At 40.1% G+C, this 24,801-nt stretch overlaps 4 protein-coding genes across 5 annotated transcripts in view; 2 read left to right on the plus strand and 2 right to left on the minus strand.

Annotated features, from left to right (window-relative positions):
- amz2 (archaelysin family metallopeptidase 2) lies at window positions 1-3,971 on the plus strand. Its single transcript, XM_079372085.1, has 7 exons — window positions 1-192; window positions 749-1,037; window positions 1,147-1,320; window positions 1,458-1,586; window positions 1,818-1,981; window positions 2,169-2,345; window positions 2,913-3,971. Exons 1-7 carry the CDS (start codon window positions 190-192, stop codon window positions 3,048-3,050), a joined length of 1,074 nt encoding a protein of 357 aa, XP_079228211.1. The 5' UTR covers window positions 1-189; the 3' UTR covers window positions 3,051-3,971.
- LOC306842056 (monocarboxylate transporter 7-like) lies at window positions 3,787-9,367 on the minus strand. Its single transcript, XM_079372081.1, has 6 exons — window positions 8,841-9,367; window positions 7,252-7,492; window positions 7,000-7,143; window positions 6,780-6,908; window positions 4,946-5,929; window positions 3,787-4,724 (listed from the first exon to the last, which is right to left on the minus strand). The coding sequence occupies exons 2-6, from the start codon at window positions 7,487-7,489 to the stop codon at window positions 4,534-4,536; spliced, it is 1,686 nt and encodes a 561-aa protein (XP_079228207.1). The 5' UTR covers window positions 7,490-7,492; window positions 8,841-9,367; the 3' UTR covers window positions 3,787-4,533.
- On the plus strand, window positions 8,378-20,112 carry arsg (arylsulfatase G). 2 transcript variants are annotated; one of them, XM_079372083.1, is made up of 11 exons: window positions 8,378-8,682; window positions 10,595-10,826; window positions 10,991-11,226; window positions 14,606-14,720; window positions 15,091-15,237; window positions 16,967-17,166; window positions 17,268-17,348; window positions 17,480-17,588; window positions 18,477-18,597; window positions 18,704-18,794; window positions 19,464-20,112. In XM_079372083.1, exons 2-11 carry the CDS (start codon window positions 10,609-10,611, stop codon window positions 19,742-19,744), a joined length of 1,599 nt encoding a protein of 532 aa, XP_079228209.1. In that variant the 5' UTR covers window positions 8,378-8,682; window positions 10,595-10,608; the 3' UTR covers window positions 19,745-20,112. The 2 variants fall into 2 exon arrangements, with proteins under 2 accessions (XP_079228209.1, XP_079228208.1); XM_079372082.1 differs by lacking the exon at window positions 8,378-8,682 and having other exon boundaries at window positions 10,584-10,826.
- LOC306842059 (WD repeat domain phosphoinositide-interacting protein 1-like) overlaps window positions 20,110-24,801 on the minus strand; it is a 9,234-nt gene continuing 4,542 nt past the window's right edge. Inside the window, exons 8-12 of the mRNA XM_079372084.1 lie at window positions 23,532-23,639; window positions 22,838-23,002; window positions 22,628-22,735; window positions 22,291-22,430; window positions 20,110-21,826 (exon numbers count right to left, since the gene is read on the minus strand). Coding sequence (XP_079228210.1) covers window positions 21,714-21,826; window positions 22,291-22,430; window positions 22,628-22,735; window positions 22,838-23,002; window positions 23,532-23,639 — 634 coding nt within the window. The 3' untranslated portion in view covers window positions 20,110-21,713. The remainder of the gene's footprint in view (window positions 21,827-22,290; window positions 22,431-22,627; window positions 22,736-22,837; window positions 23,003-23,531; window positions 23,640-24,801) is intronic.

The raw sequence follows: 24,801 nt of genomic DNA on the forward strand, positions 1-24,801 counted from the left end.
TTACGATATGTTGTAAACGTAGAGTGGTGTAGGTTCCTTTAAGCAAAGAAATATAACGCATCTTCTTATTGGCTTAAAATAATTTCCTAAATTAGATGAACGTGTTTACATGGCGGGATTTCCGAGCACCCGAGCGGTCCGTGAACGTTGCATATGTGCTGAGTGGAAACAGTTTCCGGTGTCAACATAATGGTGAGAAACTCTTGTCTATACCTGTACTGTATAGTTTAGTACTTATTGTAACATTTTAGACTGTTTTAACGAATCATATAGTTTTTCCATCAAGCAGTTTTTTTATGCAGCGTGAAGAAAAGGCCACTATTAGACATTTATCAAGTATCATTTTGATGTATTTTCATATAGCGTTAATTTGACATGTATTTTCTACATAATTGTGTAGACATAATTATTTGCATAATTATGTAGGAAATACATAAATCCATGTAAACATGAGTTCATTTTAGGAGATTGAAATCGAGTCCCACTATACTTATCTGCAGCATTAAACATTTGCTTAAGATATAAGCCACCTAACTCGCTGCTAAAAAGTTGTGTGGCTCAGCATTACCCAAACATAAAGTATTTTGTTTTAAATGCAATATATCAACCACATGTTCTAGGTAACTATATCAGGTCAGGAGTTTTAACTGTTTAAAAGATCAATAAATCAATACGACAGAAAAGTGTATTGTAAATGTCCACTTGTCTTAATCGGTTTCCATGTTAATGCTTTATGTCTTTCTTGCAGATGAAGGTGATCCAGCACTCTGTAGTGATCCTGCAAACAGCTTTGATCTCTAATCGTCAGGACCTGAAAGACAGTTACAGAAAGTACACTGAGCAAGAACAGCATCTTCTGGAGGAAGGATTTTACTCAGGGCATCCGGGGTCACTCTTCCTGCCCATCACGGTGCTTTCTGACTCTGACTGGATCACTGCTCACCCCGAGGAGCCTCAGGACTTTGAGAGCTTCTTCAGAGACCCTTACCGCAAGACCCCTGATGCCAGCCACAATATTATTTATATTCAAACCATAGGTGAGTTGCTTATGTTTGTTTGTAGGTGAAGTAATGAGACCTGCAAGAAACCATACCCAGACAACAGCATTTCAAACTGACAGGATTTTCTATACCATGTTTCTTGTAGGTTCCTTTGGGGAGGTCGGGGCCCAGACAGACCAGTATGTGGAGTGGCTCAGAGAATACTGCCAAGCCTTCTTCTATGGACTGTCTGTCAAGCTTCTGTCGGCGGTTAGTGTGGCTGAGACAGGATGTTCTTTCAGGGTTAATAGTAACTCAAACAACCTCCAGATCCTCACAGGTTAGTAAGCACCATTTGTATTCTATCATTTCATGTAGTGTAAATGTAGTGTAGTGTGTTAAAATAATGAGCAGAAAATGTTGTGAACATTGTCTTGGCATGTTATTGTTCCCTTATTGTTTTCTCCTGGATTGAAGGTGACCTGCTAAGATTTCTGGAGAAAAGGAAACCCAAAGATGCTTTTTGTATCGTTGGATTAACAATGATAGACCTCTACCCCGAAGACTCTTGGAACTTTGTCTTTGGGCAGGCTTCACTCAGTATGGGTAAGATTGAACCACAAATGCTTAGCTAAGTATGTTAATATACTCTAAATAGATTGCTAAATTACACTGCTTTGTCCAGGACACACTACTTCAGTCATTGTCATGTGCAGTCACTGATATGCAGTGTGGTTAAACTGCCACTAGATGGTGCAAACATGATTTAGAATAGATTCCTGATAGTTCAGTTGGCAATATTTTCCTCTCACTCTCAGATCTCCGTTGTGTTTGCAGGAATGGGCATTTTTAGCTTTGCCAGGTATGATGACAACTTCTACACCAGGAGTTACACCGGGAGGCTAAAAAAACCACTTCAGCCAAAGCAGGGGGACTACTCAGTGTTTGACGGTTACTACACTCCCCCCATCAGTAGCACTCTGCTGCTTCGATCCTGCAAGGTCTCTGAGAAACATGCTCCTCTGATTTCCAACTTTCTGCACCTTGAACCTTTGAATGATTTTTTCAAAGGTCCTGATTACCCTTTAATCAGAACTGCTGATAAATATATAGATATACTGCTTGTTGTTTTTGTGTGTTTGGCCTTTTGTGGTCATCAGCGAATCCTCATGTTAACTCTCTTTCCAGACCATGATCCATGAAATCGGTCACATGTTTGGAATAAAGCATTGCCAGTGGTTGAACTGTGTCATGCAGGGCTCTAACCACCTGGAGGAGTCTGACCGTCGGCCTCTGGATCTCTGTCCAGTCTGCCTTCGCAAGCTACAAGTCGCAATCAACTTCAAAATAGCTGAAAGGTACCAGGTAAAAATGATTCGGTCCTGATTGGGATGATGAACCAACATTCATCAGTTGTAAATTGAAGCTTGTGCATACTATTTTTTAAATTGTAAACTATGGTAGAGTTCGGCTTGGGTGTTACAATAAAAACAGTGTACTCATGAAATACTCCATACAAGTTTAATTGGTTACACAACTCCTTGGTCCTGGGTCAGTTTAGTCACACATGCCAAAACAATCCTGATTAATTCAACCCACCTTCTAGAGACATCCATGCACACAGGGCATTTTCTCAACTGCATGACACGCACATGTTCACAGGAAGTTCAGTCTTAGGTTAGGTTTGTAGCTAATTCATTCATAGTGAAAGATATATTTCACATAAGTGTTAAGTGTTTCACTACCATAGATTTTATTTTGACCTTCATAACAACTTTTGTTTGAAAAAGTTCTCTTGCTAAAACAAGTAACAGAAGACAAAAAAAGAAAAAAAAAGAAGATAAATACTGAAAAAAGATAACACCTAATTAGAGGGAATGAAACAGATGTAAATAGTCAATAATGTCATTTTATGTAATCTGTAATTAACAGGCATTGCTGCACTGGGTGGAGGACAAGGAGAGTCAGACATCCTGTCAGCGTGTTTTTCACCCTTCCAAACCCACTGAAGCTTTCCAAACATACCGGCTGTGGCTCCGCAGGTGCCTCGATATTCTGGAGAGTACATGAGCTGTACACTGAAGTCAAGATAAGATCAGTGAAGCAGCTCTTATCCACTCTTTCGGTTTCCTGACCCCAATGTACACTGATTTGTTTATGACTATATTGGCAGCTGATGCTCAGTGGTAGTTCTTTTCTTAACCAGAAAGTCAGGGGTTCAATCCCCAGCTCCTGCAGTCACGTCTGATGTGTCCTTGTGCAAGGCACTTAACCCGGAATTGTTCCTGCTGCTTCGTCTGCAGTACATGTGTGTTAATGGGATGAGCTAACACTTTACATAGAAGCCCCTGCCATCAGTGTGTAAATATGTAAGTGTGACCTGAGATGTAAAAGTCAGTAGACTAGAAAAGCTCAAGACCATTTACTAAACTATTCGCCATATTTGGTTCAGTGGAAATGGCTACCTGTAGAGAGAAATCTGCGAAAGACTCCTTAAAGTTTTTGAAAACACAAGAAGCAGCAGTTCAGACAGGCTCTTTGTGTTTCCAGGTGAAATTGAAAATGTTAAATTTTTGATTTTATTATCTGAAAGAAAAATGCAATTTGAGCATTGAAAATGTTTTGATGTGAGGTTACAGTAGAAAGGTCCATCAATCGTTCAGCTTTACTGATTAGCCCCCATTCGGGGTCAGAGGGACAATCCAGAGTAACACATTTCCATATTTTAAATTGAATTGAAACAAAAGAGCAGCTTATGAAGTTGTTTTAAGGTTGAGGATTATATTTATATAAAAAACATTACACATTATTTAAAGGTTCAAATCACTTGTTTTTATTGTGATTGAACAAATTGTCAGTACAAAAATAGATTAGAATCTGACATTGTACATTTCTGTTCGCGAGATGAATAAAGGATTATCTTATCGATCATAAAATAATAGTGCACTGTCAGCTTTGAAACAGTTTGATTAAAAAACTATATAACCTTAATCACGTGTGTGATCACCTGAGCCCTTATTTCTATAACATGTGTTACAGAATTTGTGCAATTTGTTGTTTGTGCAGCTACATTTGTATCACAGTTAATATTACTATTATTGCATTGGTCCCCAGCAGGTAACTAGGTGAAGCATCAGTATGGCATAGTGGAATAACTCCAACTGAGCCACCTGTTTAATCACTGGATCACTTGTGGTCCACAAAGAACATGTCCGTACTAACCCAGCTAAAACTCCCTAAAAAAAGACTTCTTCATTGTAATTCAAACTAGAAAAACACTGTTTGGTATGTTACAGTATGTAAGGCACACTTGCTATGTAAATATTGTGACCTTAACCTTCTTAATATTGCTCTTCATAGCAGATCAGAAACACTTATTATTGGTCTCTCTCTTCTTTATATTCATGCTTGTTAAGCACTTGCCAGCAGTCATCTTTGGCCTTTTACCCTTAAACAGCTACCTTTGTGACCCACTTTAACAGCTCAAGCAAAACTAATAACTTCCTGGTCATGGATCGAGATGGCCTCTACTTCAGCAGCGCCCGCAGCACTGTCACTTCTTTTGTTGGCTGTTTGTGCTGCACCCTTCTCCTCTGAGTCCTTGCTGGCTTTTTGATTTTCTCCCACACAGTATTCCTCTTTTAGCTGGTCTTACCAAACCAAGGAACACTGCGCTAATTGCCATGCCGACGGCACAGCAGTAGAAAGCTGACCCGTAGTTCTGAGTCACGTCCACCAACACACCTGCAGGAAGAGTTAAGTCTCTGTCAGTCTTTATCACAATCTTGCATTCTGTCTTTCATCTTTGATTTTTCATGCAAGTACGTTTTAACTTCATTACATTAATGACATGTTATTACTGGATTGTACACCTCCTGTTTTCTGAAGAGGAAATATGCATATGTAATGAAGTGAAACCGAGGGCAGTATTTACAGTAAACTTTGCTCTACAGGGTAAGACTTACCTCCAAGTGGGGGTCCAGCCAGCCCAGCAAAACTGTGTATAAACACATAAACTCCAGCAGCTGAAGACATCCTCTCTATGCCAACCACATCATCTTCAGCCAGCATTGGGATGTGTGTGCAAGCCAAGGTTCCCATAAAGAACCCGTACACCGCACAGCACACCGCTAGGCCATAGAACTCCGTGACCAACGTAAATCCCACCAGATCAGCAGCCATTAAAATCACACACACCAGAAGAACCAGCAGCTTCTTTGTCATGATACGCTTCTGCGACAGGATCCACCCGATGGCGAATCGGCCCAAGATTTCGGCCCCGGCCATGACGGAGAGCATGTAGGCTGCATGTTCCCGCTCCACTCCTCGACTGACGCTCAGCTCGATGACATAGAGAGGAGGGGCGAAGAAGCCAAGCGTGACAAACAGTCCAAACAGAGAATAAAAAATGAAGCTGCACTCTTTGAGAACGGAGAAATCCAAAAGTTTTGTATTCTTTAAAGATATCTTTTCATCACCTGGTTCCTTATTCTCTTTGACGACTTGCTTCTCCGTGTTTTCGTGGTTTTTCTCCTCTGTTTGACACTCTTTTATCTCTCCTGTAGTGTTTTCCACTGACGGCCATATTTCTTCTTTTTGCAGTAAAGTCCTCTCCTCTGGGCTGCTGTCTTTAAGAGACTGGACACCAGAGTCTCCAGTGCTCACAGAGCCTTGGGTGAGCTCATTGTCCTGACTGTAAGCGTTTATTTGTGCATCTGAGGTACTGTTTGTGATAGAGTTTTCTGGGTTCATGTCATCCACCTTCTTCTGTGCACTGAGGGCTTCCAGTTCCTTTAGGGGCAGTGTGTCCGTCTCTCCCTCCTGAATTGTGCTGGGTTTGATAACAATCGGCCGAAGAAGAACGCCACAGATGATGAGGATGCTTTGCATGGCTCCTATCGCAACCATGGTATTTCGCCAGCCAATACGGTCCCTCAGTGAAGAAAAGTCTGGGGGACAAGAATATGTGTTAAGAAAATACTACAATAAAAAATTTAACAGCACACAGGCTACTTCAGATTAACCACAGACCTTTACGTTACAAGTGTGAGATAGAGCTGCAGGCCAGCGATGTTTCTTATTTCTATAATTGTCAACAAGTCCGAAACAAAGCTAAACTTGTATTTTTCCTCTTTCTCAATACCCGCCTGTGGCTCTTGGCAAAAGCCTATCAAAATATGTTTTTAAATGGCCACAAATGTACAGAAAGGGTTTCCTGCAGTAGAACAGCTGTGCACTGATGTGTTTATCAAACATCAGTAAAACCAGACAACACAGTGAATTTGTTCAGGATTATTTTACTCACAGGTCACTCAGTATTTTTGGGCAGCTGGGTGGTCTATGTTTAGTTTGACTTAAACTATTAATAGTAAATGAACTTGAGCTTGTATAGCGCTTTTCTAGTCGCCTGAGTCGTCGAATCACTTTCACACCTCAGGTCACAGCTACCAATTCTTTCATACCCATTCACACACTGACAGCAGAGGCTGCTAATGAGCCCATCTTTCTTTGGAGACATAAGCATGCCAACAAGTGGAGCCTTGTATCACATTTGAAAAGAATATGTGGAATATTATCATTATCCGATTAAAGATTGAATGTTTTGACAGAGGTATTTATTTAAACATTTTAAGTCATCAGTCCTCGAGCTTACAGTCTAACTAGGTTTTAAAGGTGATTCTTAAAAGTAGCAAACTCCAGATCAGATTATAAAAACACGTCAAATTTCTTAAACCCTCTACAGACTCTTGTCTTCCTCAATTGTAAGTATGAAACACTATTGGAAGCTCTTTAACTCACATGGTGCCAGGGCAAACATTGACAGGGACTCTCCAGTTGAGGCCACAGCTATGACCAAAGACCGTCGTCGGTTAAAGTACTGTGAAAGGATGGTTAAAGTGGGCAGGAAAGTCAGACAGTAGCCACAACCTGCACAACAACAAAAAAAAGACCATGAAAAAATTTAACGATTTGTGAGGCTCTCAATAAACGATAAAAATAAAAGAAAAAAATACAAAACCTGCAACTAATCCGTAGGTGATGTACATTTGATTGACAGAGGCGGCGAAGCTGGTTGTAATCGAACCAGCGGATATAAGTAATCCTCCCAACATTACAACAAACTGAAACCCAAAGCGGTTCGTCATCATAGCAGAGAGAGGAGCTGAGGATCAAAGGAGAACAAACTGATGTTTAGTGAAAACTTTGTTGGAATAATTCTCCGAAGTTCACGCTCCAATATACTGTTTAACGTCTCATCAGCTCTGCTCACCATTAAACGTCATGACAAACACACAAATTGAAACAATCCAGGAAACTCGACTGTTGGTCTCTTCTAATTCCTCCATCAGGTCCTGGAGGAAGATGCCAAAGCTCTTGATGGTGCCATAGGTGCACACCCCCACCAAGAAGAAGGCTACAGCCACAACCCATCCCCAGCCTCCATCAGGGGCTTCTGAGTACACATTGGGCCCCAGGCATCGTGGCCTCTTAAATTGAGGCAGCGCCATAGCCTTTAAAGAGAAAAGACAGATTTAGGGACTGGACTGTGGTGGGGGAAAAAAACAGTAAAACTTTAAAAATGCACAGGGAAAAACACCACTTCTTCCCCACAACATTGAATTAAGTATGTTCCTTTTGTTAGACAAGAATTTTTTTTCACGAGTCACTGTTTATTCACCAATCAGATTTTGTATCAGATGACAAATCTTGCATATACTACTATATGCAACAAGCAATGCCTGCCGATGCTTGTGTATGCCTCCCCCAAGGGCTGACTAACTTTAAATCCAAAGTATTGGCCCAAAAAAGTGAAAAACTTTTGTTTTTTTGTGTTTTAATGCAGGCAAATGTTTTTGTTTATAGTTACATCAAACAACACAAAAACAACCGAATAAAAAGTCTTAATAATCTGTTTTCTTTCATTGGTGAACAATAGTTTTAAATAAGTGCACTTATTCATATTACAATAATAGCATAGGTTTAAGAAGTACAAAAAAAACCCATATTAACCAAAGATGATGATTCAACCAATTAAAATCAATCAATACTTTAAACACGTTTGGCAGAAGAAAACAAAGTTATGTCTCCTTTAGTTTTAGTCATGATCACATTTTTTGTTAAACAGTTTCGAACTTAGGAGAACAGAAGTCTGAGCCTCAAGCTACAAAAAACAAGGAAAACAACAGTTTCATGTTTTGTCTATCAGTTGCAGGGAAATGAGGACACCCTGAAGGACTTCACTTCATCATGTTTTATTCACCACAGGGGCATCAACATCATAAATGACTTGTCCGATGGATTCTCCCGAAACTCAACCTGGCAGAAATCATTCCAAATGCAACGGGATCAGACTGTTCGAGGCTACTTCGACCCCTGCGGACAAGCCTGTGTTGTGTAGGTCGGGGGCGCGCTCATGTAGTAGCCTTAAAACACCCACGCTTTCAAAGTTGCTGCTCATCATCTCACCACAATCTCCCAGATCTTTCAACACAAGCAGCATGTGTGTGACAGATTTGCTGTGCACCATAGTAGGGGGGCGTTTTAAAGTACGCCTTTTTAATTAATTCAAAAGATTGTAGTGGGTGGTCATGTAAGAGCCATTTGTCAGTCCTCGTGCGGCTGACGCAACGCGCCCGGTCCGGCGGCTGCGGCTCGTTCTCAGTGGACAAAGTGACTGTAAATAACTGCTGCACGTTCCTTTGTAAGTACTTGAACACCACTTTTATTTTGACATAGCCTACTTAATTTAAGACGTGCAAACAATACGTTTCGCCCTATTAAGATGTTGTTGCCTATACAATTACACTTCTAATGTAGCAGCGAGTTCAGCCATAGACCGTATGAAGCAGTTTGTCTCACCTGTGTGGAGTTTCAGTTCCTTCGCGTGTCTACCGGTGATCAGACCCACACAACTTTACAAACACATATTCCCACGTCGCCTACATATATGATCCTTACATTTACGGACACTTCGAAACACATAGCCTACTCTGTTGAAGAGAGGCTCGTATTCATAAATCCCCCCTCCCTGGGGGCAAAGGGGGGTGGAAAAGGGTTAAATACTCAAATCTGGATCCAACCAGTTCTCTCTCTCTCTCTCTCTCTCTCTCTCTCTATCTCTCTCCAACCCGCTGGCATTTAATTGTGACAGAGTTGTAACTATAAATTTGAGCGTCATGGCCAGTGACTGGATTATCACACGGGAGTGAAGAAGTCATTATCTTTTGTTGTGGCTCCGATCGTTTACTTGTGGTGACAAATTCTAAATCACTGAATGTTCCTACTATGTCTCTCAACATTTTGTCTGGAGTGTTTTATTTTCTGTATCTGAAGTCAATCGCACACTGGCACTAGCAGGGTCACAACAATCCACTTTATTCAGTGTATTGGCAGGGAACGTTTGAATTGTTCGTTTCGTGTAATTTTCCCAAAAAATGTGGCTTCTTTTGCAGACGTTTAAAAAAACGTGTGCAATAATCTCATATGCAATTATAAATTGACAAATTTTGAAGGCCAAGCAGACATATTTTTTTTATTTGTGTCTAAGTTTATAGTTTCAAAAAGCATGCCATTTTTCTGGACAGTTTATATTTATGGTGTACTTGTACTTTTTGATACCTGGAGTGGACTCTTGAAGAAATGTGTACAGATGCCATTGTACCTGTGCTTTCTTGTGTATGTGCAGAAGGCAATAAACATCTAAAATCTGATCCAATCTGTTTACTGTAATTCCTTGCTGAATCTTTGGAAGTGAAGTGAACTTCCTATTGCCACACCATCTCCTCACATCAACTTTCTGATTTCACCTGATCAATATGAACATTTTCGTTACACATCACATTTCGTTATCCTGCTCTGTTTTGACTGAGCTGAGGCAGCCTTTAAACATTTTATTAGTTGACGAGGATGAGCACTTGGTTAATGCCTGTAGTTCAAATTTAATCTTGGTAACTCTGTGAAATGTACAATTTAAATCAGTCTATCACCTGTTAATAACTCCTTGGTGACCTTATATGGTAAAACATAAAGAGCAGCATGTATTTGTGCAGGAGCCAACCACATGCTGTTACACTGTAAAATGTCAAAATCATGGTCTTGTCATCGTTATTGCCTGTTAGTGATGTACCCAAATAAAAAGGAATTTGTGGGTTGTACCTTAATACTTTGTCAGCAATTATCAGTGGATCTGACCGTGGCCAAATAAACCGCAGTCTGTTTCGCGATTTCATCATTGGACTGTCAACAACTTCAAACCAACAGTTTTCACCAAACCCTTTTGATGTAACTGCATGTGTTGTTCACGCCTTAAAAGAAACAGCTTAAGGCATCAGAGGCTTACTCATTGATCTCTTTTCATTCTACACACAGTGTCTACTTAATACCTACATTCTATAGAAATGGGTATAAGTGGGGAAGATTGCATTGCTGAACCAAAAACTAAGTGATTACTCTCCTTTCAGTATTTTTATGATACAGACATAAAGAGAACATTTAACATTGCATCCTTTTGCATTTAATACAATCATCTTCCCTTGTTCAGCAATGCTATGATGTTCATAATTAAAGTATTTGTGGATGCCAATGACAGTGAAACCCCTGTTACCCTTTTGCAGATTTTGACCCAAAAATGGCGGAGGCTTTCACCTGGCTTCTTCTATCTGGGATGCTGATGTGTGGTCTGTTGCTCCACATTGTGCCCAAACACAAAAAGGATGTTAATACAAACCCTAATTTCATCATCATACTGGCCGATGATATAGGCTGGGGTGACCTGGACGCTAATCAGCCTGAGGAGAAGGTAAACAACACACCCTACCTCAATCTGATGGCTGAACAAGGACTAAGGTAAATTGTCTTTTAATCGGTTTAGTGACTTTTTTGTGATGTAGAACTACATTTAGTTACACATTTTCAATGTGAACTATTTCACCTCTGAAATATGTATTCCATGCTCCCTGTGGTGTTCAAAAGTTGTTTTTTTTCTCAACAAGTGTCCTTACTTTGCCCAGATTGACAGACTTTCACTCTCCTGCATCGACCTGTTCCCCGTCCCGCGCTGCTATCCTGACAGGCCGCTATGGCCTCAGAAATGGGGTGACTCATAACTTTGCTGTGGGCTCTGTGGCCGGTCTGCCTCTGTCTGAAGTAACCTTACCCCAGCTGCTGCAGAAGGCGGGGTATTACACTGCCATGATTGGGAAATGGCACCTTGGTCACAATGGACCATACAGTCCTACTAACAGAGGTAAGTGGAACCTAGACATATTATTACACCGTTTTAAAAGAAGAAACCGTTTAAATGTTGCACTCCAAAATGGCAGCCACACAATTTGTTCTGTAACAGGACAACTGCTGAGATAAGATTAGACAGTCCTTTAACAGATGTATTTACATTGTTACAGCAGCAAAGAACAAAGATTTTCCAACAAAAGAAACACACACAATTAAAATAAACAATATAGAAATGTAAAAAATATAGATACACGCTACATAAATATCTGAGAGCTGCAGGTTTTGTTTTTGTTTTTTTAACAAAATGCTGTCAGAACAGCCACTGGCAAAAAAAAGTACTGTACTCTTAGAGTGGAACATGTTATTGCATAAGGTAGGAGTGAGTTTGTGGGTTTGTGAGTTTGGTTTGTGGGTGAGTTTTGTGATCTACTGGGATCATGCTTGGTTAAACAGTCTGACTGCAGCAGGAAGGAAGGACCTGCAGTATCTCTCCTTCAGACACAGCGGATGCTGAAGACACTGAAGGAGCTGCCCTGTGCTGTTACAGGACCGTGCAGGGGTTGGGAGACATTCTCCAGTCCAGGACAGAGCTAGCCTTCTTCACCAGTTTGCTTAGTCTGTTCCTGTCTGCGGCTGCTCCAGGATAGCTGATGCCTCCACAGAGTCATAAAAGGTCCTCAGGAGTGCTCCCTGCACTACGAAGGACCTGAGTCTCCTCAGCAAGTGAAGTCTGAATTGACCTTTCTTGTAGATAGTTTGTGTGCTATCATTCCAGTCCAGTTTATTGTTCTGATGAACACCCAGGTACTTATAAGAGTATCCCAATGTCCTTTCCCTGGATGTTCACTGGTGTGGGACAAGTGGAGAAGCTCTTTGGTTTTACCAGTGTCTGGTCAAAGTGTGGCAAGAAAAAAAATACCTTTAACAGTCAGAAATCTTTGGCAGCATCTGCTAACTGTGGTGGGTTTGGAAATATAGCTTGTCCCTCAGAAGTATGGGCTGTGTGGTGTTGAAAGCACTGAATAAATCATCAAACATGATCCTCAGAGTACTCCCAGTCCTCTCCAGGTGCGAGAGAAATCACAGCATGAGGTAGATGACAGCATCGTCAACCCCCGATGCCTGGTTGATAGGCAAACTGCAATGGGTCCATTGATGAGCTCACCGGGGGGCGCTGATGTTGAAGGACCAACCTCTCCAGGGTCTTCATCAAGTGCAATATCAGTGCCTGTAGTGGTTGAAGTCCTTGGGGTGGGAGATCTGAGGCAACGGTACCACACAGGATGTCCTCCAGAGCTGTAGTAGTCTCCCCAGTTTCAGGCTCAAGTTAAACATGTGCTCTATAACTTCAGAAAGCTGGTCTGCACAGGATTTGAGAAGCCTGGAGCTGATGTCGTCCAGACCCTCCGCCTTTCTGACCTTTAGCCTCCTCAGTTCTCTGTTCACCTAGGTTGTTGTAAAGGACAGACTGGAGCAGGGGGGGCTGACAAGCAGGGAAGGCACGCAATGGTGGTTGCAACAGGATGGAGTGGGTGGGGGAGGGATGAATGGCTGTTCAAATCTGTTGAAGAAAGTGTTCAGGCCATTCACCTACTTCTGATCCCTAACCAGTTCAGTTCTGGACTCCTTTTGACCTGAAATGATGTTCAGGTCCCTTCCAGACTCTGCTGACATTCTTCTGCTGCAGCTGTTCCTCCATCTTCCTCCTGTAGCTGCGCTTCCCCTCCCTGATCTTACTCCTCAGCTCTCTCTTCACTGTCTTCCTCTCCTTCCTGTCTCCTGACCTGAAAGCCCCACAAAAAGAAAGCCCATTGGAGGAATACATACACAGTGTAAAAAAAGTGGATTTAAACATCAGTAGAAGGATTTCAAACATTGTCATTTCTAACAAATATCTGTATGTGCCGCATAAACAAATGCGATGTGTGCTAATGCATCGAAATCTCTACCAACTACAATCTATCTCTCCAGTTCGGTGTTGTGGCGTCAGTCATTCTCTCTAGGTCACTGCAGCCACATGGAGTGTGTGAATGAACTCTCTGGCCTCGCTGCAGGGAGGATTGATTACACAGCAAACAACTGTCTGCAGCTGTGTCCTGTGTTAGAAGACACACTCACCCCTGACTTTAAGCTAGCAGCAGATTCAACACCCAGTCCCGACTAGCATTTACCCATCACCCAAGCCCCTTTAGCCCCAATTCATTCCCTCTTCACTTCAAACATCAGCATTGTGACTTCAATTTCAATTCAACAAAACTTTATTTGTCCCCGGGGGGCAAATTCATGCATTTAATGAAAGGTCCTGTAGCAAGATACAAACAGAAAGATAAACAGATAGATTCAAATTGCAAACATTTAAAGACAAAAACACTTCTATCACTCGTTTCACATTAATCTTCCAAAACAGCTTTTATCCGAGTCAAAACTGTATTCTCACGTGTAAGAATTTGAATCAAAGACACCCCAATGACACCTCCTATCCTAACTTGTCATTTCAGGTATCCACAACTTCATTTTCCCTACGACCCTTTGGACATTCTCATGTCTGGGCTTTTAATTTGAGAAGTATGACCCGTGAGAAGTGGACTGTAAAATGCTAATCAAGAACACTCATTTTGACATGAACGAATTGTATTGCAGTCAAATGTAATATTTTAAGTTTTTAATGTTTAAACTGCTTGCCAAAGATTGACTCCTTAGCATCTTAAAGCCATTGACTTATCCAGGAATGCTTCATTATGCTTGTTCCTTGTTTGTTTGAACATTAGTACTGAACACCTGGTTCAGAGGAAAAAGAACTTGCACATCCCTGCAGGGACAGCGTCCGGTGCGTGGAGCCTGCAGTATGATTCTTGTTCTAAAGCTGTTTCCGTGTTCTCAGCTGGACAATGTGAAATGAAGCTCAGTTAAAACACATCAAGGCTTCACAATTAATACTTTGTGTCGGGTGCTGTTTGGCAGTATCCCAGTTCCTTGACGTGACAACATTTTTTCAAAAAGGTGTAACACCAAAGACAACCAGAATCAGAAACTGGTTTTAAAGGTTTGGCTCTTGGGTGCTGCTGTCAGTTTGCCCACACATGTCCTTTAATGCATTTAGATCTCTTTGACTTTCTACAAACAAAATTGATGTTTTTGTTGTTGTTGTTTGGAGAAAGACGTGACAACTTTGTAATACAACAAAAAATGTAACTCCTGTGAAAGTCGAGAAGACTTTCTTATTTTGAGAAGTGTTTTTCTCTTCAAAGTGCAGACGTGATGTTTGTGTTAGTGTATTAGCTCATGGCACAGTCCAAACATAATTCAGCTCTCTGTCAAATGTCCTCATGCTTTCAACAAATCATCATAGTTGTGTTGACAAATACGCACATCATGTTTATTTTGTCTGACAGGTTTTGACTACTACTTCGGAATCCCTTACAGTAACGACATGGGCTGTACCGACGTACCAGGATATGATTTGCCTCATTGTCTTCCTTGTGACACATATGGGCCGCAGGTGATGAGGTGTGGCTCCTAATATTTATGACATTTTTATGCTATTGTCTGAGTTGTTCTTCTTACATATTGTTCCATTTGACACTCATTTACATACTTACCATTTAAATATACAGAGCACAGCACTCAAGACATTTCTGAAATCATGTCAAACTGAAACTCCATAAATGTTTCAAAGGATTCTCTAGTATAACTTTGTCTCTATTTACATCTCACCCTGATACGTATTTAGTACTTTAATATGAAGTGACTTACTTGAACTCTAAGTAAAACTCTGTATGGTGAATGACTGCATGTTTAGTATTTATGTGTATCGGGAGCCATAACCAAACACAAGCTTTTTATGTAGTGATGCTCTTTTTCTTTTCTCGTGCTCTAGATTACAAAGCAGTGTACATGCAGGCTGTTACTCCAAAGTGGGCCTTCCTCTGATTGAAAACAGCAGTATTGTGGAGCAGCCGCTTGACTTGTGGACTCTGACCGAGAAATACAAATCTGCTGCAATCAGGGTGATACACAATGCAAGGTACAATACATCTATAAAACACAAACCATATTCAAAGTACAGTCAGTGATTTTGAATAGGCTGTTGTTAACATAGTTAACAACAACTTGCACCTCCCTGCTGTAGGCTGCAGGGATATACATTTATATATATATATATATATATATATATATATATATATATATATATATATATATATATATTAATATTAATGACTCTGCTACACAGTAACAAATTATGCACCCTAATGCTGGTTGTTAACCACCATTAAATCACAAAAGAAGAAGAGGGAGTTTTATTGTAGTTCTGCTTGTTCAGTATGGCGGGAAACAAATACAGAGCTGAATAATGTTAAATATAATGTTAAATATATAGGTTTTCATGGAAAGGGGACAAAGATCTCAGTGTGTTGTGTACAGAGAAGTGCTGACACAGGAAAGCCTGAAGTGGTCAAAACAAAAACAAGCATTTAGAGATAAAAAAACAAAACCTGTTTGACGACCTTCTATGTTGTGTTTTGTAATGCCAAGGCTTCTCCAGTCTCGGCTCCAAACTGCATCAACTAAATAACCTTGGGTGGTCAACAATGATTGTCAGGTGCTATTGGGTCCTAAGCTAAAAACAGTTGAAAACCATGATATAAGTCACTTTACAACTGACAACATATCCTATTTGGGCCTGTTATCTATATGCAGTTGAAGATTTGAAGTTGCCTTTCTGCATGAGATCAGAGGAAGCAGCATTGGTGATCCTTGTGACCGTAAAGGGAAATGGTTCTGTTTGACTTCCTTATAGCTGATGTTTCCGGACCCCTACAGTGTAAATACTTTGAGAATACATGCCGATTGTTCTAAAGCTTAAGGGCATGAGCACAGCTTTATCATGTCAAATTGTGTGTCCGCATTAGAGGGGGGTGAAAAAACATCTCTGCTGTGTATGTGTGTGTGTTTCTCTTGTCAAGTAACATTGGTATTCCAAATTTTGAATTTCATTTTAAGCAAATGAAAATGTAACTGTAGAAGACTAACAGTAAACATAGTCTGTTTCTGTAAACATTCAAGACGCTCAGGAGTTTTGCATGGAAGCTAGCACTGATACAAAAAAGATACAGCAAACATATTTGCATTTGTGGTTTTTAACCATTTACAACAGGTTCATGATCTTTCCCAAACTTCAAACAGGCTTTGAGGAAGTGGAGGACAGAAGTAAACTCTTTGTATCTGACTGTGAAAGTCCAACCTTCGTGCTATAGCACAGGGTCATGTGAACTGTTGCAGTAGTTATCAGTCAGTCATGTGATTTATCAAGACAGAGAAGTATGCAGGCTTTCATTCACTGAAGCCATTTCAAAGTCGCAAAAGCAAGAAAGTCATATTCCTATGGATAAAGAAGACTTGGCAGCGTGACTCAAACATTGCCTTTGTGCCCTTTTATACCCAGTTAATGCCACAAATAATCCTTAACATGAATAGAAATAACTTTATAGCTGTGAAAATCCAGTGTTACATGCTCGCAAGCCAACTGAAAGGAGCAGATAAGTAAGGTGAAGTAGTTTATTATTTTAATCACTGTCAGACGTGTACTTCTGTTGTTGTTGTTTTTTTACGTATACAATTTCCAGCTTCTTTGCATTTTAATAAGACTTTTAAAATAAAATACTTGTCAAAGAAAAAAATGTGCATCTAATGAGACAGCTCTGAGTATAAAATGAAGTGTAGAAGCTGCTGTTCAGAAAACATCTTCTTTGCAGAGAGCGAGGACAGCCCTATCTCCTGTACTTAGCGTTAGCTCACATGCACGTTCCCCTGGCCCCTCCACCCCCTGAAGATGCCACAGCCACCGACCGCAACTTGTACTCTGCCAGCCTGCGAGAGATGGACAACCTGGTGGGGGCGATAAAGAGTGCTGCTGATGAAACAGACGAGGACAACACTCTCATCTGGTTCACTGGTATGTCAGATGAATAGATTGTATGTTGTTTAACACTATTAGTGTAACTGTTATCTCAGCAATGTTTGCATTATTCATATTATTAAGTGTGTTATGTTTAGGTGACAACGGTCCATGGGAACAGAAGTGCCAGTATGCAGGAAGTGCAGGACCTTTCAAGGGGAAGTGGCAGACCAGCAGAGGTATACAAAATAAGGCATTTTTTTATGAAGGGAACTGATTGGTCTAAATACATAGTATTAGCCTGGGTACCTGTACTATTGTTGCTTTAAATCCCTATGTTCCCACAGTCAACCTTTTGCCTGTGTGATAGGTGGAGGCTCAGCTAAGCGCACCACCTGGGAGGGAGGCCACAGGGTTCCAACAGTGGCATATTGGCCGGGGCGGATCCCTGCAAACACCACCAGCTCCGCCCTGCTCAGGTACTTGAATCTGATTTACAAACAGAGACTCCTTCAGATTGAATGGATACTATGTTCCTGTTTTAAACCATGTGTACATATACAGACTCAGAGGGACGAACCTGTTTAACTAGGTCCAGATTTAGAGACTATAATGAGACTTATCAAGACAACATTGTTGTAATAGATTGCCATGAAAGTGGGTTAGACATTGACGCCTCTCTTAACAAATATTGTTATCACTGCCATGATTTTACATCTTGTGCCACATTCAGGCACAACTTTTTAACATTTCCCAAAATTGATGAATTGGTTAGAAAAAACAATGGCACTCTTAGATTTTATTCTTAATCTTTATTATTTGTTCACACTGCTGAAGTGAATCCTATTCTCAGTATGTAAACAGTACATCTTTAGCAACACTGAACTTTACACACATACAGTTTTTTCCCTCGGGATCAATAAAGTATCTATCTATCTATCTATCTATCTTTATTTTTACAGTACATATTGCATTTATTTTTGAACCATCTTCCTCATATGAATAAGCAAACTGGTTACATATGCTATGTTAAAAAACGTGTAGTATATTTCTGTGTACAAAGAGAGCATTGTTAGCCGGAGTCAAATTTCCTAGTACGTCTCATACATTGTCGACAAAGTTGAATCTGATTCTGATTGGGACTGGTCTTTGTGCTAATTTGCACATGAAAAACATGGTTATAATTTCATAGCATAGCATTATTATTTAGCTCAAAGCACAGTGTCAAATAGCTACTAGAACCTGTTGGCTGTGTAAGATTGTTCTCTCTGGATTGTCAGTGGTATAGAGTATGGAACATTTATCAATATCTCTACTTTAACAGAAAAAAATTGCAACACAGATTTCTCTTCTTTATGCTCTGGCAGTGGTATGGATATCTTCCCAACTCTCCTCTCCCTGGCAAAAGTAACTCCTCCCTCAGACAGACGTTTGGATGGAATTGATGCTACAAACATCCTCCTGCATGGTGAAGAGGCTGCTCATGAGGCACTGACTTTTTAGATTTGATTTTTTTTCTCTTATTTTGTCCCTCTGTTGTCAATTGTGATGAACATCAACATGCAGAAATCAGCTGTTGTCTTCTTTCTTGTAGTTTCTCTTCCATCCAAACAGCGGTGCTGCTGGCAGGTTTGGTGACCTGCAGACAGTTCGAACAGGGAAACACAAAGCTTTCTACATCACAGGTAAAATAAAGGCCACGTGTCCTTTTGGGAATAAATAAATGAAATTGAGAGTAAAAGAAAAACAGCCTTACCACATATGCAGGACAATCATTTTATTACTGAAGCTGCTGCTTTGCTCTGTAACCACAATGGATGGATTGGAACCTACCAATCAGCCTGTTTTGTTTTCTGAGCAGGTAGATTGTCTGAGCATTACTTCAATTGACAAAGACGCACTTAAATAAAGAGCATTTCTTTAATGTTGCATAGAACAGCACAGATACTTTTGTTTAATTTTTCAAACGTATAATATATCAGTGTTGGCAAGAAAAAACATTTATGAAAGGCTAATATAAGAAGCATTTTTTTTGGGGGGGGGGGGTAATGCTTTAAAATAAGCACCATTAATAAACAGTACATTCAACGTTTCTGTACTTCATAGTCATTTACTGTTTACAAACAATGGAAAAGTAATGGATAATGTTGACTAATTATTAGTGATGCTATAATTTAGGTTACTTTGTCATTAAATAAAAAAATAGTTTATAAGTAATATATATTGTACTAAAGCGGACATCAGTCACATTGTGATTACATTTGTACATTATTTATTGACAGTTGAATAAGGACATTAACTATCAATTTACTGTTTATTAAAGATGGTTATTGTTTACTTTTCTTTCTTTGCAGGTGCAGCAGAGGCATGTGGTGGTGCAACAGGAAGGGAACAGCTCCATGACCTGCCGCTGATATTCAATCTTGAGCGTGACGAGGCTGAGGAAACCCCTCTGGAGGTCCAGACACCGGAGTACCAGGCAGCAGCACATAAGATCGCCCGCAGGAGGGAGGAGTTATTATGGGACATTGCAACAGACATGTCCGTGTCCAAAGCAGATTACAGCACGGATGATTCAGCAGCGCCCTGCTGTGACCCTGGACAGGCTGTTTGCCGCTGCAGCACGCTGGGCTGACAGTGGGAAATCACACACGCAAACACTCACACAATGAGAGAGGAGCACTCGTCTAAACAAACAGATGTGTTGACAGATGTTTCTGTTCGACTGGTTGTTTGTAGAGCATTTTGTTTGGGAGGTTCAATGTCCAAATGCAGCAAGTGACATGCAAACAAGAAAAGAGGTCACAATGGTCCAGACAGACTGTTACACCTAAATAATCTCTGTTTTAATCAAATTCATATCAAAGTTTTGATATTCTATGAATATTTAAAGCTTTGAGGGGAACTCTCTGATTCTATAAATGTATGATCTGGTTGGACATTAAATGATACCATAAAGAACACCATTTGTTCAAATAACAACACTTTGCACAGGTTGAATAATGTCTCAGCTTTAATGTGTCTCTGGTTTTAAATGCCCAGGATGAACAGCTCAATGCAGCGTCAGGGTGTCCTATCAGCGCCACCTTTTGGCAAGTCAAATGGTATTACCATGTTACTTATTACAACAGTACAATTTATAAATGTTATATATACATTATACACAGTAAAAATCCTCAATACATATGCACGCATGGGAAGTCTATGCGTTGACTTGTAATACTTAAAACATTTTGCAAAAGAATATTTCATACATCAAAGTAAAAATGACTCATGTTAACAGACTGAATTCAGCGTCATGTGCTGAATTAAAAGGACTTCAAGATTTATCACTAAAATGAAAGGACCTGTCACATCTGTCTTAACATGAAGCTTTTCACATTCAGCTGCTGACTGCTCCTCCTCGAACAGACCAAACCTTCAAGATAAATTAGAAGCTTACATTTGTTACTCTGCATCTATCGCCACCATGATTAGTACGACAGCTGCATCTGCACGTCATAAAATACATACTGCATGCATCACGACTTATAAAGTGTCACATCCAAAACATTTGTTTCCTTCTTGAGGGAACTGCTGCTGCTCCTCCTTGTAGAGGTGGGACACATTTAATGCCCATTATGAAGCTCGGAAATTTCAACTCCAGATTAGCGAAAACACACTTTTGATGGGTTTTTCAGTTTTTTTGTGAAAAGAAATTATCATGAAAGGAAATTTTAATTCTGATCCGATTGCATTTGGTTTTCTCTATAAAAGATCGTGTGAGGACTTGAAGCATTTATCCAAAGATCTTTTTTTAATCAGTCTGGACCCTGGTTTGTCTGTAACAGCTGCAGATCCCAGTAGTCTGCTGTCTTCACGACCACCTTGTTACATTCAGTCTGCTCATCGATGCTCGACCAAACGCATGCTCACCTGAATGCAGACATAAAAATTATTTGCAGTGGTCACTCTTACCACTTTGTTGATTTTGTCATGTACTTGAAAGTCCCTCCTGCTTTCTTAAAACAGTCAAGTGTATTACTCATTGAAAATCTTTGCCCGTTTAAAGCGAGCTGGTTATCGCCTCATCCAGCAGCAGATTCTGTTCACAACAACAATGAAGTAATGATTAGTCTCGTCACTAAAGTTCTTGTTTGCTTTAGAAGGTCATGAAGAAGCGTCAGTATTTGTTTCAGTCTGTTTCATAACCAGCTATAAACTCCTCACAGGAGCTTTAAGGGTACAATGTTTGAATTTAACAGAGGGACTCTTCGAGAGTCTTTGAATCAGTCTTATAAAGAGCTAAATATTTTCTAAATATGTTTCTTTTTTTTTAATCATGAGTGGTCCTTCCACTCAATTTAGTATTTTTTATTTTTTATTTTTTTTAAATCTTTCGGGAAAAAAAGAGACAGGGATGCAAATACAGGAACACCAGGAAGTAACATCTTGGCGACATATGACCCTAGGCCAGCAGGGGTACATGTGGAAGAGTGGGAGTACCACAACATATCAACACAGGAATATTTCTTGACCCCAGATCCCGTCTTGAAACAAGTAAGTCTGAATCATATTCAGGGATTGGATGTTTACCAAGAGGAGGCAGGGTTTGGTCAGTTACTCTAGTTGCCGACTGGCGGGAATTCATTCTCGTCATCAAGACACACGGGGCTCTCGGCAAACTCGTGCTCCGGGAAGATCTCCCCCTTCTGGGTGCCACTGTCCTCAGAGTAACCTGGGGGAGAAATGAAGGGGTGAAAGAAGACTTTTAAACCCTTATGTTGACGGCCATCTTCAACTACATTGACTGTGAATCTGCGTTGGATGATAACAGACTTTAAATGTACTTTGGGAACTTCTAGGTTTACTATACTATACTGTCTACTATAAATAATCTATAAAAGAGTTTTTCCTGCTGCTGGTTTGGCTTAAACAATTACATTGTAGAATTGCCCATTCCCCACCAACCCTTCATATATATAATACAAATTATTATTTGATTTTAGATTTGAGTATTAAACACAACCCATCTTAATTCAGCCCGATACAATATTTAAAAGGTTATCCATTTAGCATGAACGCTTGAATAATTCAAAGCACCATAGGTTGAAAGGAGTTCAAGTCAAGTATCTAGTAGAGTAGGCAAGTGAAATATCTTTTCATCAGCTTTTTAATTGGGAATTATTCAGGATGTTGTACCCATGAGAGTAGTCGAGGAAGGAGGCGTTGAAGGGAGAGCCACGGTGGCAGCGTATGATTGGCTGGCTGGTTGGGGAGCGACATCCTCCTGTTTCTCCTCTTCACTGTCTTCCACCTGCTCCTCGCTGGAGTCAAACAACCTGCAGGGACAGAACACACAGAAAATGTACAACAATGTCCCCTCAAACTCATGATGAACACCATCATAAACACATAAGCTCAGTCTGTTGTAAAGCAACTATAAATAACAAATATCTTCCATTTTTTTTTCAGTTAGGCCATATTGTTTACATGCAGACATTTACACATGATTCAGCTCTATAAGAAACACACAAACCTGTGTTTTTGGACCAGGACACACTCGCCTCCATCCTGTGGATCTACATTATAAATGTAGAGAAACCCGTCTGAGGACGCCACCAGCAGGCGAGGGAGCTTCTGGATCCTGACAGAAAGAACAAACACCAGATTATGATCGAGTAGCGGCAGAGATTCCAGAAGAAGAAAAAAAACACCCCTCTCCTATCTTTCACTTCTTCCGCCTTACGTAGCCAGGGCGCAGATATTCTTCAGGCCAAACATGTTGAGTCTTACAGTGGCGAAGGCTCGGTCCTGGTGCATCATGTCAGACACCTGGGCGGGAAGGTAGGTGCTGGCTGCTGTGAACATTTTGCCCACATACGCTGACCACGTAGGAGACTCCTCCTCTTGACTGGAAGAAGAACAAGAAAAGTCCATAAAGGTTAAAGGTGCAAAGATACTGCGTGTCAGGCATCAATATTTGGACATTTTGGACACTCTTTAAAATGTGATTCTGTTTGGCTAACCAGAGGATATATTTTTTTAACATAGCAGCAAATGAATAAATTTTTTTTGAAATATCAGAAGTAGAGCAGAAAGTTCTGGACACATGTCCATCGTCCTTTCCTGAAACACACAAGACAAAAGTAAAATCCCTTCCAACATGAAGAGTGCATCTCCTGCTGTTAGTTGCTTCTGCAACAATATCACCATATCATTTTATCTTAACTTTATCATAAAAAGGAATAATAAATTCATACTGCATTTAAAATAAAAAATCATGGTTGTGTTATGTTTTTTAGACTCAAGGATGAACATGTTTTAAATTTGTTTTATTATTAAACAGTTCAGATACTGTATCGATGCCGGTAAATCAATCATTCATATGTGATCACGGGGAAACAAGCTCTGACTTCTAAAACAAACCTGTGTGCGTTTACCTGGGGCTGTGCTGTTCCAGTTTAAAGATATGAACTGTCTCAGTGTTGCTTGAAGCGCAGAGGAACTGAGCATCTGAGCTGAAGGACAACGAGCTGATGCTCACATATCTGAAAGACAGAGAAAAGACCGTACAGAACCCAGAGAGTGAGGATTCAATCTGGAGGAGAGAACTTTGCAGAACAAGCTAGCATTCAATTTATTAAAACACAAAGGTACAGTGCCATCTGGGTGCAACCTTCTTAAACGACTTATTTTACACCATTCTTGTACACCAAGTTTGTTTAGCTTGAGCTTTAGGAAAACTTCACCTGAAGAGTGCAGTGGGCAGAGTTAGGAGGAAGCAGACAGGCGGGTAAGGCCATCCAATTGATTTCATTTGTTCTAAGTGAAATGACTAGAAAGACTGTTGACAGATATACGGCAGCCACAGCTATCTTTCTTAACATCTGCTTTTGTCGGGGGAATCTAAATTACCGACAGAGCAGGAGAAGCAATCCACCAGAGGTGAAAACTTTGTTCTCTATAATTTCTTTATTGTTTTTTTTAACATTAACATTTAACATTTAACAGACATAAACTCAAAAACAAACAATTATAAAAGTCAATTATAGACAGTAATGATCGCAAGAAATAATACAAACAGCCAAAGAAAAGTCAAAACCAATACAAAATATAAATATAAATAAAAGTTTTCGATTTAAGACCGTTTAGCCTCACACAACCTTCCCTCACTGATTTTATTGTTTTTATTGTATATTTTTACATTTAGAAGTCATTGTTACTGTATTCAGTGATTGTTGTAAAGTGTGTCTTAACACGAAGTGAGGATTTGTTAGTGTTGACTTCAGCACACACTCTATCTAACTATATTTAAATATTTCTCCTTTTGAAGTTTTGGGGTTGATGTCTTCACATGCTGGTGTTATTCAGCCTCCAGGCTACTTCATAATTCAATAATAAGAAGAGACAACCTCACCTTTTACTGCGTCTTGACACTTCCATGCCACGAAGAAGACCCAGTTTGAAACTGGTCTCCATCATTTCCTGTTTATTTTATGTGTTTGAGATAACTCCCTCATTAAATAAAGACATTTTAACTTTGTCCTTGGCTCGTTTGAGAAGTGTTCGAAGAAAGCACTGTTGCTTCCCTTCTTCTTTAGTTTAGTTTTCATATTTCAAAGCTCCCAGCATACATCTGGAGTTACAACCCTGCCACTGTGAGCCCCCAGTGTCTTTCTTTTTTCCATCTGGTTTATTGATTGGTATTTG

This window comes from Symphodus melops (assembly GCF_947650265.1).
Source record: "Symphodus melops genome assembly, chromosome: 21".
Classification (NCBI taxonomy): Eukaryota; Metazoa; Chordata; class Actinopteri; order Labriformes; family Labridae; genus Symphodus; species Symphodus melops.

Bases quoted from the DNA above. Each gene is read 5' to 3' on its own strand.
- amz2 (XM_079372085.1), top strand. The intron at 1,587-1,817 runs GTAAGATTGAAC...TTGTGTTTGCAG, and splicing joins GCAGGCTTCACTCAGTATGG to GAATGGGCATTTTTAGCTTT. The intron at 2,346-2,912 runs GTAAAAATGATT...TGTAATTAACAG, and splicing joins AAATAGCTGAAAGGTACCAG to GCATTGCTGCACTGGGTGGA.
- LOC306842056 (XM_079372081.1), bottom strand. From the start codon at position 7,489: ATGGCGCTGCCTCAATTTAAGAGGCCACGATGCCTGGGGCCCAATGTG. The intron at 6,909-6,999 runs GTTTTGTATTTT...GTTGTTGTGCAG, and splicing joins CACCTACGGATTAGTTGCAG to GTTGTGGCTACTGTCTGACT. The intron at 5,930-6,779 runs GTGAGTTAAAGA...CTTGTCCCCCAG, and splicing joins AATGTTTGCCCTGGCACCAT to ACTTTTCTTCACTGAGGGAC.
- arsg (XM_079372083.1), top strand. From the start codon at position 10,609: ATGGCGGAGGCTTTCACCTGGCTTCTTCTATCTGGGATGCTGATGTGT. The intron at 17,349-17,479 runs GTATACAAAATA...CCTGTGTGATAG, and splicing joins GAAGTGGCAGACCAGCAGAG to GTGGAGGCTCAGCTAAGCGC. The intron at 18,795-19,463 runs GTAAAATAAAGG...CTTTCTTTGCAG, and splicing joins CAAAGCTTTCTACATCACAG to GTGCAGCAGAGGCATGTGGT.